We start from the raw sequence: 19,234 nt of genomic DNA on the forward strand, positions 1-19,234 counted from the left end.
TCCTTACTCGCTCGTTGCCTGTCTGTCGCATTTCCTCAATAGCCAGCCGAGGGTCTCTCAGGGTCGAAGGTTCTGCCCTGCTTGCCACGACCTCCACCTGAATTCTCTGCGTTACCTATGGGACCGCGTTTTTGAAAACAGATCGGTTTAACCCGGAGCAGTTATCGGCCGAAGGAAAGGAACTCGCTACCCGTTTGGCAAGAAAATCGTTGGGGAAAAAATAACGAGGAAGGCACAAAGCGGTGGGTTAGAGGTGGCTTGTCATTTACGAGCCATATGGATACAGAGGTTTCTGCAGAAGCTATAGATGTTGCTATTCGTACTATTTTTTTTTTATAGATGCAATAACTTGGTTTATGTTTGTATTTTATTCTCTGTAATGCAGGATACAATAAATTAGGAACAACACAATCGTGTAATCTCTGGTGTCAGAGGTCCAATTTGGTCTCTTTCCATATTTCTCTTTTTAGGCTGATTGGTAGAAATGGTGCGTAGTTTAAAAAAAAATCCCTCTTCAAAATGTTGCAGTGTGAAACAAAAGAGTGAACCGATTGTTCGTAAAACATCCTCTTACAATTTAGTTTGTAAGACAATCAGCTTGTTGAAGTTGAGTGGTGGAAAATGTAGTCTTGTCTGCATCTCTGTTAATTTGCTCATGTTAAAATCGTCTGGGTAGTTTTTTTTATTTTACCATGCAAGTCAGTTAAGAACAAATTCTTATTTTCAAAGACGGCCTAGGAACAGTGAGGTAACTGCCTGTTCAGGGGCAGAATGACAGATTTGTACCTTGTCAGCTTGGGGGTTTGAACTTGCAGCCTTCCACTTGCTAGTCCAACGCTCTAACCACTAGGCTACCCTGCTGCCCCCTAGTTATGTTTTTGTGTTCACTTTTTATTGTCTTGACCGTTTTAAAGTAGTTTGGTCAAAGTTCACTTATGTCATCTAGCCAATAGGCCTACTACTGCAACTATATAATTCACTTGGTTATATCGTATCAATTTACTGAGTCACTATTACATTTGGTCAAAATATTTTCTACTACATCATTGTTAGGTTTTAATGTCTGAGCTTATTTGTTTTATCCTATCTACTGTAGGTAAAATCTAGCAGCAGAAATGAACAAGACATGTATGGCTTCTTTGTAACCCTGTATTCTGAATGTTTTCTTGCTGAGTTTTTTTGTACAGTATTCTGTTAATGCTGTCATTTAGTTTATTTGAAATAAGGCTCAGTTAATGCTGTCATTTATTGATGATACGGCACAATTATTGTACATTAAGATTTCCTCCTCTCTTTCTGTTTGCGGTGGTACAGATTATCCAGAGGGCCGGTGGGTCTGAGTTGGTGAGCTGAGCGGGGCCATTCTGAATGATGCCTGCTTCCTAGGATGGTCCTGGATCCTGGTAAACTAACTGCCCATGTCCCTAGCAGTGGAGCCATGGCTCACAGAACCCCCCCCTCTCAGGGCAAGGTGACCATCACTGTGGACGAGTACAGCTCCAACCCCACACAGGCCTTTACCCACTACAACATCAACGAGAGCCGCTTCCAACCACCCCATGTCCACATGTGAGTGTCTATCTATCCACAGACTGCGTTATATCTATCTCTCTTTCATCTGAAGGGCCTTTACAGTGCACAGAGTATTGATTGATGGGGTTCAAACTAAAGAAAGTGAATATATAGACATCTGTCCTCACTACCTCTACCACCAACCCCCAGCTGGTGGTGCCTCTATTCTATTCTCACCAGATATTAGCTTGTGATTCATACAGAAGAGTAGATGGAGGATGATTTTATTTCATTGGATTGGTTTGTGAGTTATCCGCCCTGCCAAATAATCTAGAGTGGCGGAGGCCACCTTTTCATGTTATCAACTTAACGGAGGTCAGAGGTGCGGTGGGTTTATAAGCTATTTAACAATGTTCCTTTGACCTCTGGGTCACAGTTCAATTGTAAGTAACTTGCCTATTGACTTCTGAATCATTAGGATGTAATGAGTGTTGCTGTGGATGGAGGTGGGTTGGCCCGGGGTGGTCAGAGGGGGAGGCAGGTGCTTCTGGCTGTCTCCCTGGGACTCACTGCCTGGCAGTGACACCCACACAAAACACTTTACCAGCAGAGAGAAAACAAAGGCGTACGGCAGATGTCCTCTTTTATCGAAGTCTGGACTTCCGTTAACCAGTGTTTTTCACTTAGTCCACTGATAACTTTATTTTTTGAACATTAGCCATAAAATCACAACGGCTCTCTCTGTCTGTTTGTCTTAGACCCCGAGCAGATGTCTCAGTAGAACAACAAGGTGGACTTTGTTTTATTGAAGCTTGTTTATTGAAGCTATCTGCCACTGCTACAGTAATTCAATCGGATGGAGCGTTTCAGCACAGGACTATGAGAAGCTAAAAGCCGAAGTCACATGGAGAGACGTCCGTCAGCGGCGTGACATTGACGCGCAAGAGTAGCAAGTGTCAGTTCAAACGCTACGTAGCATATGCCAAATTAATTGTCATGAAAATCCATAATACATCGTTGTATTTGTTTTATATTTGCTATGTAGCCCCTTGGGAATTATTTTATTATACGGGACTAAACATTTTGTTATGCTAGCATGAGGAGAGTTGTAGATAATAAAGCCGAGCAGTTTCTGAAAATGTTGGCTAGTCTCGTTCTTTTCCGTATAACATGGCTTCTCTCTTGAAACCGGAGTTCCTCGGGTTTTCCAGTTGTAGCCTGCCTAAGGCTGATATGCCTGCTCGAAATCAACACAAGTGGGCTATTGTTATCAAATAGGTAGCAGGTAAATCCTAGCCTACAGCCCAATGAAACCTCTTTAGTACAACATATTCGGACAATTTATCAGCTCATTTTACCAACATTGCTCCGCATAGACTCGAGGAAAAGTCGACTTTCTTTCTCATTTGACTCGCAATGAGGAGGGCTGTTGCCGTGACCTTATTACCGCCACACCGGCAGTCATGACCGCAGTAAAATTCTACCTGACCTTGAGTCACGGTAATCTCCTGTTATGCACTCTGGACATGCATTAGTCGTACCAAACTTACTAACGATCATCAGGTGTCTAATGGCCTGGTACTCAGGGCTCTATTGTCCCTCTAACCACTCTGACTTTAAATGCAAATGCAATCAAAAATCACATCAAACACTTATCAGAAGAGTATCATGCTTTTATAGCTCACTTAACTGTAATTGATCAATTTGAAGAACGAAGTTCAACAACAGGTTAAAACTGAGTGGAAAACATGGTCATTGTGGATGTTGTTTCAAAGCCTAATACGACGAAATGGACAGCGCTTTCTAAGGTAATGATTAATTCAAATTAAAAACATGCATATTAGAGCTTATGCAAAAGCCTAGGCCTAAATATGAGCCCAAGCCCCCCCCAACGAAAAACTGAATTTAAATAATGATTTTTGCCGTTATACAATACATAGCCTACCTCATATTACACATGGCCGAAAAACATTAAAACATATACACTGCTCAAAAAAATAAAGGGAACACTAAAATAACACATCCTAGATCTGAATGAATGAAATATTCGTATTAAATACTTTTTTCTTTACATAGTTGAATGTGCTGACAACAAAATCACACAAAAATTATCAATGGAAATCAAATTGGTGGTCTGGATTTGGAGTCACACTCAAAATTAAAGTGGAAAACCACACTACAGGCTGTTCCAACTTTGATGTAATGTCCTTAAAACAAGTCAAAATGAGGCTCAGTAGTGTGCGTGGCCTCCACGTGCCTGTATGACCTCCCTACAATGCATGGGCATGTTCCTGATGAGGTGGCTGATGGTCTCCTGAGGGATCTCCTCCTAGACCTGGACTAAAGCATCCGCCAACTCCTGGACAGTCTGTGGTGCAACGTGGCGTTGGTGGATGGAGCGAGACATGATGTCCCAGATGTGCTCAATTGGATTCAGGTCTGGGGAACGGGCGGGCCAGTCCATAGCATCAATGCCTTCCTCTTGCAGGAACTGCTGACACACTCCAGCCACATGAGGTCTAGCATTGTCTTGCATTAGGAGGAACCCAGGGCCAACCGCACCAGCATATGGTCTCACAAGGGGTCTGAGGATCTCATCTTGGTACCTAATGGCAGTCAGGCTACCTCTGGCGAGCACATGGAGGGCTGTGCGGCCCCCCAAAGAAATGCCACCCCACACCATGACTGACCCACCGCCAAACCGGTCATGCTGGAGGATGTTGCAGGCAGCAGAACGTTCTCCACGGCGTCTCCAGACTCTGTCACGTCTGTCACATGTGCTCAGTGTGAACCTGCTTTCATCTATAAAGAGCACAGGGCGCCAGTGGCAAATTTGCCAAACTTGGTGTTCTCTGGCAAATGCCAAACGTCCTGCACGGTGTTGGGCTGTAAGCACAACCCCCACCTGTGGACGTCGGGCCCTCATACCACCCTCATGGAGTCTGTTTCTGACCCTTTGAGCAGACACATGCACATTTGTGGCCTGCTGGAGGTCATTTTGCAGGGCTCTGGCAGTGCTCCTCCTGCTCCTCCTTGCTGGGTTGTTGCACTCCTACGGCCTCCTCCACGTCTCCTGATGTACTGGCCTGTCTCCTGGTAGCTCCTCCATGCTCTGGACACTACGCTGACAGACACAGCAAACCTTGCCACAGCTCGCATTGATGTGCCATCCTGGATGAGCTGCACTACCTGAGCCACTTGTGTGGGTTGTAGACTCCGTCTCATGCTACCACTAGAGTGAAAGCACCGCCAGCATTCAAAAGTGACCAAAACATCAGCCAGGAAGCATAGAACTGAGAAGTGGTCTGTGGTCACCACCTGCAGAACCACTCCTTTATTGGGGGTGTCTTGCTAATTGCCTATAATTTCCACCTGTTGTCTATTCCATTTGCACAACAGCATGTGAAATTTATTGTCAATCAGTGTTGCTTCCTAAGTGGACAGTTTGATTTCACAGAAGTGTGATTGACTTGGAGTTACATTGTGTTGTTTAAGTGTTCCCTTTATTTTTTTGAGCAGTGTGTATGTATATATATATATATATATATATATACTGATTTAAGATATCTTTGGTACATAATTGGTCTCGACTAAATTAAACGCATTCAGATTTAGCCTACAATTAGTGTATTTGTATCTTGAATAGCCTAGTAATAGGGCATAATTAATAGGCTGACAAGTTACATTTTTGCTACAGAATATCTCACTACTGTGAGTTTCCATCTCCTCCCCTCTCCTTCATTCCTTTCTCCAACAAGCAGAAAGAGGGCCTGTCAACAGTTTAATGAAATATGTTGTGAAAGCATATTACTATCGACGTTCCCAAACAGATTTCACTTGGTTTCCCAAATTAAGCACTGGGTAGCTGCAGGAACAGCGTTGGAGAGCCTATGGCATACAGAGTTTGGGCGGAATAGCAGCTGAGAAGCCGACCCAACATGAGTGAAAAATGTACTGGCAGGAAACTACCCTCCATTTGCTATTCCAGTATTTGTATTTATTAGGGATGCCCATTTTTAAATTTGGGATTCAAACACATTAACACAAAACCATACATCATATAACCAATGTATAATACCACCATACTACAATGTGCTAGCGCTTGTGTGCATATGTGTGTGTCTCTTCACAGTCTCTTTAAGGTGTATTTTTGCCTGTTTTAAAGTCTGAGTCTACTGCTTGCATCAGTTACCTGATGTGGAATAGAGTTGCATGTAGGTATGGCTCTATGTAGTATTGTGCACCTCCCATAGTCTGTTCTGGACTTGCAGATTGTGAAGAGACCTCTGGTGGCATGTCTTGTGGGGTATTTATTTGATTTATTTAACTAGGCAAGTCAGTTAACATCTCAACTAACATCAAGGCGGTGGCCCGTTCCTGTAGGTTCATGCTCTACAACATCCGCAGAGTACGACCCTGCCTCACACAGGAAGCGGCGCAGGTCCTAATCCAGGCACTTGTCATCTCCCGTCTGGATTACTGCAACTCGCTGTTGGCTGGGCTCCCTGCCTGTGCCATTAAACCCCTACAACTCATCCAGAACGCCGCAGCCCGTCTGGTGTTCAACCTTCCCAAGTTCTCTCACGTCACCCCGCTCCTCCGCTCTCTCCACTGGCTTCCAGTTGAAGCTCGCATCCGCTACAAGACCATGGTGCTTGCCTACGGAGCTGTGAGGGGAACGGCACCTCAGTACCTCCAGGCTCTGATCAGGCCCTACACCCAAACAAGGGCACTGCGTTCATCCACCTCTGGCCTGCTCGCCTCCCTACCACTGAGGAAGTACAGTTCCCGCTCAGCCCAGTCAAAACTGTTCGCTGCTCTGGCCCCCAATGGTGGAACAAACTCCCTCACGACGCCAGGACAGCGGAGTCAATCACCACCTTCCGGAGACACCTGAAACCCCACCTCTTTAAGGAATACCTAGGATAGGATAAAGTAATCCCTCTCACCCCCTTAAAAGATTTAGATGCACTACTGTTCCACTGGATGTCATAAGGTGAATGCACCAATTTGTAAGTCGCTCTGGATAAGAGCGTCTGCTAAATGACTTAAATGTAAATGTAGTTAAGAACAAATTCCTATTTTCAATGACAGCCTAGGGGCAGAATGACAGATTTGTACCTTGTCAGCTCAGGGATTTGAACTTGCAACCTTCCGGTTACTAGTCCAACGCTCTAACCACCAGGCTACCCTGCCACCCCGAGTTTAAACAGACAGCTCGGTACATTCAGCATGACAACACCTCTTACAAAAAAAGTAGTAACGAAGTCAATCTCTCTTCCACTTTGAGCCATGAGAGATTGACATGCATATAATTCATGTCAGCTCTCCATGTACATTTAAGGGCCAGCCGTACTGCCCTGTTCTGAGCCAATTGTAATTTTTCTAAGTCCCTCTTTGTGGCACCTGACCACACTACTGAACAGTAGTCTAGGTGTGACAAAACCAGGGCCTGCAGGACCTGCCTTGTTGATAGTGTTGTTAAGGCAGAGCAGTGCTTTATTATGGACAGACTTCTCCCCATCTTAGCTACTCTTGTATCAATATGTTTTGACCTTGACAGTTTACAATCCAGGTTTACTCCATGCAGTTTAGTCACCTCAACTTGCTCAATTTCCACAAGGTTTAGTTGAGGTTTAGGATTTAGTGACTGATTTGTCCCAAAAACAATGCTTTTAGTTTTGGAAATATTTAGGACTAACTTATTCCTTGCCACCCATTCTTTGTCAAGTGTTGCAGTCATTTCAGTTGCTGTAGTAGCTGACGTGTACAGTGTTAAGTCATCTGCATACATAGACACTCTGGCTTTTCTTAAAGCCAGTGTCATGTTGTTAGTAAAGATTCAAAAAAGTAAGGGGCCTAAACAGCTGCCCTGGGGAATTCCTGATTCTACCTGGATTATGTTGGAGAGGTATCCATTGAAGAACATCCTCTGTGTTCTGTTAGACAAGTAACTCTTTATCCACAATATAGCAGGGGGTGTAAAGCCATAACACATACGTTTTTCCAGCAGCAGACTATGATCGATAATGTCAAAAGCCGCATTGAAGTCCAACAAAACACCCCCACAATCTTTTTCATCAATTTATCTCCGCCAACCATCAGTCATTTGTGTAAGTGGTAAAATAGCATTGTATCTGGTCAAACACCATTATTTTCAGAAGTTTACTAAAGGTTGGTAAACGGCTGATTGGTCGGCTATTTGAGCCAGTAAAGGGGAATGACTTTAGCTTCTCTCCAGGCCTGAGGGCACACACTTTCTAGTAGGCTTAAATTGAAGATATGTAAAATAGGAGTGACATTCTCGTCCTCTATTATCCGCAGTAATTTTCCATCCAGGTTGTCAAGACCCAAGTGGCTTGTCATTGTTGATAGACAACAATAATTTGTTCACCTTTTCCACACTCACTTTACGGAATTCAAATGTGTAATGCTTGTCTTTCATCATTTGGTCAGATATATTTGGATGTGTAGTGTCAGCATTTGTTTCTGGCATGCCATGCCTAAGTTTGCTAATCTTGCCAATGAAAAAGTAATTAAAGTAGTTGGCAATATCAGTGAGTTTTGTGATGAATGAGCCATCTGATTCAATGAATGATGGAGCCCAGTTGACCTTTTTTCCCAAAATGTTAGTAAAAATCTTTGGAGCACCTTAAATATCATTCTTTATATAATTTGTCTTTGTTTCATAGTAAAGTTTATTTTCATGTTATGCCCCTCTTCCCACAGGTGGGTGTTATTATTACCTCTGAGGGTTTAGAGCTTGAGGTAGTCGCCTCATACAAGCACTTGGGAGTATAGCTAGACGGTGCACTGTCCTCCTCTCAGCACATATCAAAGCTGCAGGCTAAAGTTAAATCTAGACTTGGTTTCCTCTATCGTAATTGCTCCTCTTTCACCCCAGCTGCCAAACTAACCCTGATTCAGATGACCATCCTACCCATGCTAGATTACGGAGATTAGTAAGGGTGCTCTCGAGCAGCTAGATGTTCTTTACCATTTGGCCATCAGATTTGCCACCAATGCTCCTTATAGGACACATCACTGCACTCTATACTCCCCTGTAAACTGGTCATCTCTGTATATCTGTCGCAAGACCCACTGGTTGATGCTTATTTATAAAACCCTCTTAGGCTTCACTCCCCCCGATCTGAGATACCTACTGCAGCCCTCATCCTCCACATACAACACCCATTCTGCCAGTCACATTCTGTTAAAGGTCCCCAAAGCGCACACATCCCTGGGTCGCTCCTCTTTTCAGTTCGCTGCAGCTAGCGACTGGAACGAGCTGCAACAAACACTCAAACTGGACAGTTTTATCTCAATCTATTCATTCAAAGACTCAATCGTGGACACTCTTACTGACAGTTGTGGCTGCTTTGTGTGATGTATTGTTGTCTCTACCTTCTTGGCCTTTTGTGCTGTTACCATGTTGTGTTGCTACCATGCTGTGTTGTGTTGCTACCATGCTGTGTTGTCATGTGTTGCTGCCCTGCTATGTTGTTGTCTTAGGTCTCTGTAGTGTTGTCTCTCTTGTCGTGATGTGTGTTTTGTCCTATTTTTTATTTTTTTAATCCCAGGGCCCCGTCCCCGCCGGAGGCCTTTTGATAGGCCATCATTGTAAATAAGAATTTGTTCTTAACTGGCTTGCCTAGTTTAATGAAAATAAATAAATAATTCAATTTGCAGTACGTTTGACAATCGGTAGGGCTGCCAGACTTATTTGCCATACCCTTTGGCTCATCCCTCTCAACCACACGACTTTAAAATTCCTCGTCGATCCAAGGGGATTTAACCGTTTTTAGTCATTTTCTTAATGGGTGTGCACTTATTAGTAACTGGAATAAGCAATTTCACAAATGTGTCAAGTGCAGCGTCTGGTTGCTCCTCACTACACGCCACAGACAAGCAAATAGTCTTTACATCAACATAAGAATCACTACAAAATCTATTGTATGACCTCTTATACATTGTTAGGCCCAGCCTTTGGCACCTTGGTTTTCCTAGATGTGGCTACTATATTGTCATCACTACATCCTATGGATTTGGATGCTGCTTTAAAGGTACATTTCAGCAGCATTAGTGAAGATGTGATCAATACATGTTGATTCTTAAAAATGTTATTCCTGTGCTATTTGTAACTACCCTGGTAGTTTGACTGACGATCTGAACCAGGTTACTGGACACTGGTTACAGGACACTGGTTGCAGTTCGATTTTTGTTGTTGTTGAGTGGGCAGCTTGATAAAAGCCAGTCAATATTTAAATCACCCAGAAAATATACTTCTCTGTTGATATCACATACATTATCAAGCATTTCACACACGTTATCTAGATACTGACTGTTAGCACTTGGCTGTCTTTAGCAGCTTCCCACAAGAATGGGCTTCAGTTGAGGCAGATGAACCTGTGCACAGGGATGACATGTCTTTTGTCTTGCCCCTGTTCTTGACAATTTGGTAATGGGCCATTCTAAATCGAAACTCATTTGACATATTAGTGAAGGAAGACTAGATCAAATGTAAGAATAGTCTGATGGGTGAAAGTAGGATCACTTGATGAGGGAACAGCATTGTGCAGCCTGAGGTAAGGAACAGAGCGCAAGCTTTTTTTTGTGACTTTCTCTCATTTCTTCAGTAGCCTATATTCGCATCAGGTAGCCCTTATTTCTTTTGATTTCTAAGGTGTTGTATCATTCACAACTAAAGTTGCCAAGTAACTCTAAGTCTTGTGTATAGGACCTGTTTCAAATGATCACTTTTACATTCAACATAGCCACTTCTTCATATTCGAGCACTCTCACTCCAGAATGGGAAAAATATCCTATTTTATTCAGCTAAGTTCAATTATATTCTTCTTACTATAAAGAAAGTGGCACCCGAGTGGCGCAGTGGTCTAAGGCACTGCTTCTCAGAACTTGGGGTGTCATTACAGACACCCTGGTTCGAATCCAGGCTGTATCACAACCGGCCGTGATTGGGAGTCCCATAGTGCGGCGCACAATTTGCCCAGCGTCGTTAGGGTTTGGCCCGGGGTAGGCCGTCATTGTAAATAAGAATTTGTTCTTAACTGACTTGCCTAGTAAAATGAAATATATTGTTGCTAAATGAACAAGCCTATGGCATGGCGCATAGCCAGATAACATACAGTAGGCCAACTCATATTCTGTTCTTTTGAAATACATTATGAATATGAAGAAAATGTTTCTTTAGACCTACCTAAAATAAATGATGTATTTATTGTGATGGTGTATATTCAATAGATTTATTATAGTTTTTTTTAAATGTAGATGTTCCAAAGACACAAGCCACTGATACACGTGTGGAGACCTGGAGGTGCTAAACATGTTTATGTTAATTAATGGTAAATTACCGTAAGACCGGCAGACTTTTGCACGACAATAACCGTCTGAGAAAATGTCATGACAGCCACAGCCCTAGCTATGAGTCATGTTGGAAAATGCTTTTCTGGGGCGTGATGTAATATGGAGGACCTGGCAAGCCAGCCTATACCCTATAATGTAGACACTAACCAAAATAACTTCAAATGTAGAGCTTCAAATTAAACCAAACAGTTTGCACCCATGACTACTGGTTTCAATCGAATGTTCAGCCAACTGACAAGCAAATACGTTATGAATCTATTGTTACAAATAAGCTTACAAGGTTACTAGCCACCTAGCCTGCTAATGTTAGCCCTACCAGACTACTTCATGAGTCAGACAGTTGCTATCAATACCTAGCTTACAGCTACATTAAAGTAAACAAACGTTGTTGAAAAACACAACCACGATCAAACCAGTTATCAAAGTATGTTATATGCAGTTAATGTTATCTTAGCCAGCAAACTAGCATTAGCTATATATAGCTGGCTAGATAGCCTAGCCAGCTAACTCTACAACAGTGAAGAACAGCAAGCACAGGTAGTAACCCACAACGAAAACAGAACCCTCCAGCAGATTTTTTAAAAAGCAAAGAGAGCGGAGACTTACATATTGACGGCTGGGGCCCATCATTGTAAGGACTGTCGGCTGAGTTAGCTACCAAACAAAATGAGAGCCAGTGAGAGAGGCACCTCCGATGTGAGAAGCCTAGCTATTTTAGCCAGCTAACTAGCCTTGCCAGCTAGCATATCACTGCAGAGGAAACTTCCTCCAGATATGAAATGTTAGACAAAAGCAGCGACTCCGAGCATAGCAGGAACTCTGTTTCCTCTGGGCCAGACTTTTTTTGGAGAATCTGATGAAGACGAGGTGGTGGCAGAGCAGGCCACTTTCCCGTTTGAGCACGAATCAAGGCACAGAGAGTGTGCTGGTGCTAAACTTGTAGTGCAGGATGCGGCTCCACTTGTGGGGAATGTTGATTGGTAATATGGCAAGCTAGTTTGCTACTGAGAATACACCCTATAATGTCACTTCCTTTGTAACTATGGCTGAACCACATAAAAATAACTTGTTGTCGGTGCTCATGCAACGGGTGTATTCCCATGGAGTCTGTGTGATGTCAGGAATACTGGCAGACAATGTCCATGGTGACAGAAGGTTATACAGTGGGTTGTATAACGCAACATTCTGGCTTCCCCACAGTCTGCCTGGATGTCACTGTGCTGCTGACGGCCTACAATACCTACCGGCAGGACTACGTCCGTGATGCAGACAGTCCATACTCAACACGAGTTAGTTCATCTATAAATAGAACCCTCACCAGTCGAATGCAATAATGAAATCAAAATGACGTTACACCACTCACCTTACCAATAGTAGCACATTTCTTTCCCTGTCTTTTTAGAAAGTTCAGACACGTTTCCCGCAGGCAGTTCATCAGCTGGAATTGGGGCTATCTAGCGTTTGGTGTCAATAGGATAAGAAATAGGTTCCCAAATGACGAGAGCATGCCCTACACAGGCTTCAAGTTACCATAAAAACAATTCAAACCCGTTTTTACCTTTTTTATTAAAAGTTGTAAAAATATATGTCATGGGTCATTAAAAAATTGTATCTGTCATTCCAGAAAGGCGATTTTCTATTTCTATGTTACTCAAGTATTGACAATCGTTTAGGCTTTGAATCATTATGATATAGCATATTACCAATATGATAAAACAATCCAGTCTCTTGATGGTGGTGACGCATCCCAGTCAGTTCAGACAGACAGAACATCCCAGTCAGTTTAGTGTGTGTGTGTGTGTGTGTAAAATATATATATATATATCACACACACACACACGGCCCGTTGAAAAAAATACTTGGTTCTTTCAGCTAGCAGAAGGGAATTTGGCTGTATGAACGCAAAATAGACATACAGTTAGACAACACAGCCAAAAGAAATGTGACAAGTAGGCTTATTCAGACAAAAGTAGTATCACTTAACGCAAGACTACACACTATGTTGAGAGAGAGAGGAGGGGGCGGGACTCACTCCTTACATCTGTTGCCAAGACTAGATCTCCACCCATTTCTTGGAGAGTTTCGACGGGTGCCACTGCTCGACATCCCATAACTTGAGGACTGCTGGCTCAAGGTGGTTTTGCTGGTGACAGAAGACTGTGCTGCGGTGAATGGTGGCCACTCCCATCATGCCGAGCATTCAGAGGACTTTGGTCGGCATACAACCTGACACCAAAATGGCAGCAGAAAGGAGCAGATTGCCTGCTGGCACCCTCCTGATCATAGGCTGGCTGAACTATTCACTCACATGGTTGCGCGACCTGCAGATCTGCGTGACGTTGAGAGCTGTTACTCTGGCTGATGATGTAGTCTCTGGACTCTCCGCACCACAAATCCGATTGTATTGGTCACAAATCCGATTGTATTTTCCACCATAATTTGCAAATAAATTCATAAAAAATCCTACAATGTGATTTTCTGGATTATTTTCCCTCATTTTGTCTGTCATAGTTGAAGTGTACCTATGATGGAAATTACAGGCCTCTCTCATCTTTTTAAGTGGGAGAACTTGCACAATTGGTGGCTGACTAAATACTTTTTTGCCCCACTGTATATATATGAAATGAGTAAAGCAGTATGTAAACATTATTAAAGTGACAAGTGTTCCATTATTAAAGTGACCAGTGAGTCCATGTACATCGGATAGCAGGGTGCAGGGTTGAGTAACGTGGTGGTAGCCGGCTAGTGACGGATATTTAACGGTCTGATAACCTTGAGATGGAAGCTCTTTTTCAGTCTCTCGGCCCCAGCTTTGATGCACCTGTACTGACCTCGCCTTCTGGATGATAGCCTGGGTGAACAGACAGTGGCTCGGATGGTTGTTCTCCTTAATGACCCTTTTGGCCTTCCTGTGACATCAGGTGCTGTCGGTGTCCTGGAGGGCAGGCAGTGTGCCCTCGGTGATGCATTGGGCAGACCGCACCCCCCTCTGGGAGCCCTGCGGTTGCAGTTGCCGTACCAGGCAGTGATACAGCCCAGCAGGATGCTCTCAATTGTGCGTTTGTGAGGGTCTTAGGAACCAAGCCGAATTTCTTCAGCCTCCTGAGGTTTGAAGAAGCGCTATTGCGCCACCTTCACCACACTCTGTGTGGGTGGACCATTTCAGATTGTCAGTGATGTGTATGCTGAGGAACTTGAATCTTTTCACCTTCTCCACTTCGGTCCCGTCAATGTGGATAGGGGCTTGCTCCCTCTGCTGTTTCCTGAAGTCCACGATCATCTTCTTCATTTTGATGATATTGAGGGAGAGGTTATTTCCCTGGCACCACTCCGCAAGGGCCCTCACCTCCTCCCTGTAGGCTGTCTCGTCATTGTTGGTAATTAGGCCTACTACTGTTGTGTCGTCTGCAAACTTGATGATTGAGTTGGAGACATGCATGGCCACACAGTCATGGGTGAACAGGGAGTACAGGAGATGGCTGAGTACGCACCCTTGTGGGGTCCCTGTGTTGCGGATCTGCGAAGTAGAGGTGTTGATTCCTACCTTCACCACCTGGGGGCGGCCCGTCAGGAAGTCCAGGACCCAGTTGCACAGGGCGGGGTTCAGACCCAGGGCCCCGAGCTTAGTGATGAGCTTGTAGGGTACTATGACTATAGCTCAGCATTCAACACCAATGAACAGCATTCTGATGTAGGTATTCCTCTTTTCCAGGTGGGATAGGGCCGTGTGCAGTGCGATGGCGATTGCGTCATCTGTGGCTCTATTGGGGCGGTATGCAAATTGAACTGGGTCTAGGGTGTCAGGTAAGGTAGAGGTGATCTGATCCTTAACTCGCCTCTAAAAGCACTTCACGATGACAGAAGTGAGTGCTACGGGACGATAGTCATTTAGATCAGGTACCTTTGCTTTCTTGGGTACAGGAACAATGCTGGAACCCAACAGACTTGGAAAATCTTCATCAGTTGACTGGAACACAAACATATGTTCCTTGTACGGACTGGCTGAAGCCTGACTCCTTGAGCGTGAATAAAATGTCAGACATTTTTATGGACGCTGTAGGGCAAACAGTTGACAATTCAAAATATGCACACCACTACTCACCCAATGACCACGTCACCTTCCTCATCCTCCATGTCCTCTCTATTGCCATAGATGTTCTCCTACTCCAAACCCAGGTCCATCTCTTCATCTTATCCAATGAATGTGCATTGCACAAATTAGGACTGTGCCATAGTGTTGAATTGTTTTACATCCTAGACATATTTCAGTATGTGCGCACAAATTAAATCTTCTCAGGTTTTATGATTTATAAATTATTGGTATTGACAGCTTTTTCACAATAACTGCCTGGACTTGAGGTGAGCAGTATACATGTGACATATGAGAAGAAAAAGCAACAAAATATCCAATCCAAAGAAACTAGGGCAGAGATATAAGATGATGACTCACCAATGCTTCTTGTATGTGGCATTAGAAATGACACCAGTGTGCCTTTATTACACGGTCCAGTTGGTCCCAATGCAGATGATGCGACTGGTACTTCAGACTGGGGAGATACTGAGACTGCACACGAAGGTGTAGAGAAGCCTTTCTGGGTAAACCAGAAGACCTTTGCACACCTGGATTGTACAATATTTGCCAATGATTCTTTGAAAAAAATGTCAAGGTTGGTTGTTGATCAAAGCTAGACAGACGTTTTCAAGTCTTGCCATAGATTTTCAAGCAGATTTATGTCAACTGTAGCTAGGCCACTCAGGAATATTTCAATGTATTCTTGTAAGCATCTCCAGTGTATATATGACCTTGTGTTTTAGGTTTTTGCCCTGCTGAAAGGTGAATTTATCTCCCAGTGTCTGTTGGAAAGCAGACTGAACCAGGTTTTCCTGTAGGATTTTTCCTGTGCTTAGCTCTATTTGGTTTATTTTTACCCTAAAAACTCCCTGGTCCTTGCCGATGACAAGCATACCCATAACATGATGCAGCCTCTACCATGCTTAAAAAATATTATGTATTCAGGCCACATTTTTTCCAGTTTTACTTTAGTGTCTTATTGCAAACTGTATGACGGTTTTGGAAATGCTTCCATCTTTTCACGTTGTCATTTGGATTAGTATTGTGGAGTAATTACAATGTTGTTGAGCCATCCTCAGTTCTCACAGCCATTGAACTCTTAACTGTTTTAAAGTTGCCATTGGCCCCATGACGAATTCCATGAGCGGTTTCCTTCCTCTACAGCAACTGAGTTAGGAAGGACTCCTGTTTATTTAGTGACTAGGTGTATTCTTCTTTGTGAGGCATTGGAAAACCTCCCTGGTCTTTGTGGTTGAATCTGTGTTTGAAATTCACTGCTCGACTGAGGGACCTTACAGATAATTGTATGTGTGGGGTACAGAGATCAGGTACTCATTCAAAAATCATGTTAAACACTATTATTGCACACAGTCCATGCAACTTATGTGACTTGTGACTCCTGAGTTTATTTAAGCTTGCCATAACAAAGGAGTTGAATACTTGACTCAAGACATTTCAGCTTTTCATTTTAAATTCATTTGTAAAAATGTCAACTTAATTCCACTTTGATAATATGGGGTATTGTGTGTAGGCCAGTGACACAAAATCTATATTTAAATTCAGGCTGTAAAAAGAAGAAACGCACACTGCTCTTGCTAGTATCACTGCTCTTTATAAGGCTTTTCACATCTTTTTTTCGCATCTTATTCAATTTTTACCATGCTTCTGCAACAAAGATGGCTCAGATGTGTGAGTGCTGCTTTAAAAAAAAAATTCAGGCTGTAAACACAACAAAATGTGGAAAATGTCAAGGGTTGTGAGTACTTTCTCAAGGCACTATATCAGCTTAATGCATAATGTACACTGAACAAAAATATAAATGAGAGAGATATAAATGCAACAATTTCAAAGACTTTATTGAGTTACAATTCATATAAGGGAATCAGTCAATTAAAATAAATTCAGCTCCGGTGGGCATTCAGCATGCAAATTGCACGCTCCCTCAACTTGAGACATCTGTGGCATTGTGTGACACAACTGCACATTTTGGCCTTTTATTATCCCCAGCACAAGGTGCAACTGTGTAATGATCATGCTGTTTAATCAGCTTCTTGATATGCCACACCTGTCAGGTGGATGGATTATCTTGGCAAATGATAAATGCTCACTAACAGGGATGTAAACAAATTTGTGCACAAAATTTGAGAAGCTTTTTTGCACGTATGGAAATATTGTATTTCAGCTTACGAAACATGGGACCAACAGTTTACATGTTGCATTTTATATTTTTGTTCAGTATTTATAAAGCCAAGCTTTCATTTATCACAGCATACAGGCAGTATTAAATAATATAGCTAGTATCTGTAATAATGTTATATTATCTAGATGGTTTGGTCGTTACCTAACTCGCTAAAAGTGAAATAACTGACTTGCTTGCTACTTGACCTAGCTAGCCAGCCAACTTTTGGTGGACAATTTTGTTATAATGCAATTGACATTAATCAACAGGACCAACGTCTAAAAAAATACTGAACGGAGATATACATTTCAAAGAGTTTACTGAGTTACAGTTCATACAAGGAAATCAGTCAATTGAAATAAATAAATTAGGCTGTAATCTATGGAGTTCATGTGACTGGGCAGGGGTGCAGCCATGGGTGGGCTTTGGAGGGTAAAGGATCAGCCAATCAGAATTAGTTTTTCCCCACAAAAGGGTTTTGACAGGCAGAAATACTACTCGGTTTCATCAGCTGTCCGTGTGGCTGCTCTCAGACTATACTGCAGGTGAAGAAGCCAGATGTGGAGGTCCTGAACTGGCGTGGTTCGGGGTCTGCGGTTGTGACGCCTGTTGGACGCACTGCCAAATTCTCTAAAATAATGTTGGAGGCGGCTTATAGTAGAGAAATTAACATTCAATTGTCTGGCAACAGCTCTGATGGACATTCCTGAAGTCAGCATTCCAATTGCACGCTTCCTCAATTTGAGGCATTTTGTTGTGTGACAAAACTGCACATTTTAAAGTGGTCTTTTATTGTCCCCAGCACAAGGTGCACTTGTAATGATCATGCTGTTTAATCGGCTTCTTGATATGCCACCCCATAGAAGGTGGATGGATTATCTTGGCAAAGAAGAAATGCTCACTAACAGGGATGTAAACATATTTGTGCACAAAATTGAAGAGAAATAAGCTTTGTGCATATGGAACATTTTCTGGGAAAGTTTGAGAGGTGGCTGCCTGGCTCCTATGTTTCAATCCCAGCAATGTGTCGACATTCACCATTTGATAAGCTTGCTAGCTAGCAGAGAAAGAGGCTAAGTTAGCTTGTCAAAAACATTGCAGGCGGTGTAGCCTTACTTGTAACATTACTAGTATACAGGTAGAAACCTTATAATGAACGTTAGCTAGCTAGATATAACAGTCTAGAAATCTTCGCAAGATTATGTATAGATATAATTTATTACCACATTGAACTTACCCAGTTTATCTCCATCACTGCTGACACCTGCGATGTACCGGTAGGTCGATAGGAAACAGAGTTTGCAGGCTTCACAATCACGCTCGGCACAGCACCTGGGTTCAGTCGGAGTCTCATTCAGAATCCTGCCTTCCACTGGTTATAGCCTTTGAGGTCCTCCGGGTTGAAATGAGCATCCCACACAGTAGACGTGCCCGCGGTTCCCTTAGTCCAATCTGCCCTGCTTCAACTGTACAAACCGGTTCCACTTCAAAGCTAGCTTCATGTTTTTGGGCCACAAATGAGTCGTAAAGCCCACCCTCGTGGGTATTATCTCACCCAGCAACAGCACACCTCCTTGGGATATTTAGCTTTTAAAAAAGCTGATTGGTCTGAAATGAAAACTAACGCTAGCTACAGACGGCAGAAAACTACTACAAGGATCACCAGCTCGCTCAGCTACCAAACGCACAGGAGAAGAGCAGATGCAGCTCTTCACATGAATTTATGTTTTCTTCTTCATAGATGTACCAGTCAAACATTTTGACACATCTACTCATCCCAGTATATTGCTTTATTTTTTACTGTTTTCTACATTGTAGAATAATAGTGAAGATATCAAAACTACGGAATAACACATGAATCATGTAGTAACCAAAAAAAGTGTTAATCAAATCAAAATATATTTGAGATTCTTCAAAGTAGCCCCCCTTTGCCTTGACAGTTTTGCACACTCTTGGTATTCTCTCAACCAGCTTCATGGGGTAGTCACCTGGAATGGATTTCAATTAACAGGTGTGGAATTTCTTCTTAATGCGTTTGAGCCAATCAGTTATGTTGTTTCTAGGTTGGAGTGGTTTACAGAAGATAG

General features: G+C 42.9%; 1 protein-coding gene across 1 annotated transcript in view; it reads left to right on the plus strand.

Moving 5' to 3' along the window:
• The window catches only part of LOC115109630 (metallophosphoesterase MPPED2-like), a 46,943-nt gene continuing 27,709 nt past the window's right edge, over positions 1-19,234 (plus strand). The window contains exons 1-2 of the mRNA XM_029634803.2: positions 1-242; positions 1,315-1,569. Coding sequence (XP_029490663.1) covers positions 1,388-1,569 — 182 coding nt within the window. The 5' untranslated portion in view covers positions 1-242; positions 1,315-1,387. The remainder of the gene's footprint in view (positions 243-1,314; positions 1,570-19,234) is intronic.

This window comes from Oncorhynchus nerka, linkage group LG25 (genome assembly GCF_034236695.1).
Source record: "Oncorhynchus nerka isolate Pitt River linkage group LG25, Oner_Uvic_2.0, whole genome shotgun sequence".
In the NCBI taxonomy this organism is placed as follows: Eukaryota; Metazoa; Chordata; class Actinopteri; order Salmoniformes; family Salmonidae; genus Oncorhynchus; species Oncorhynchus nerka.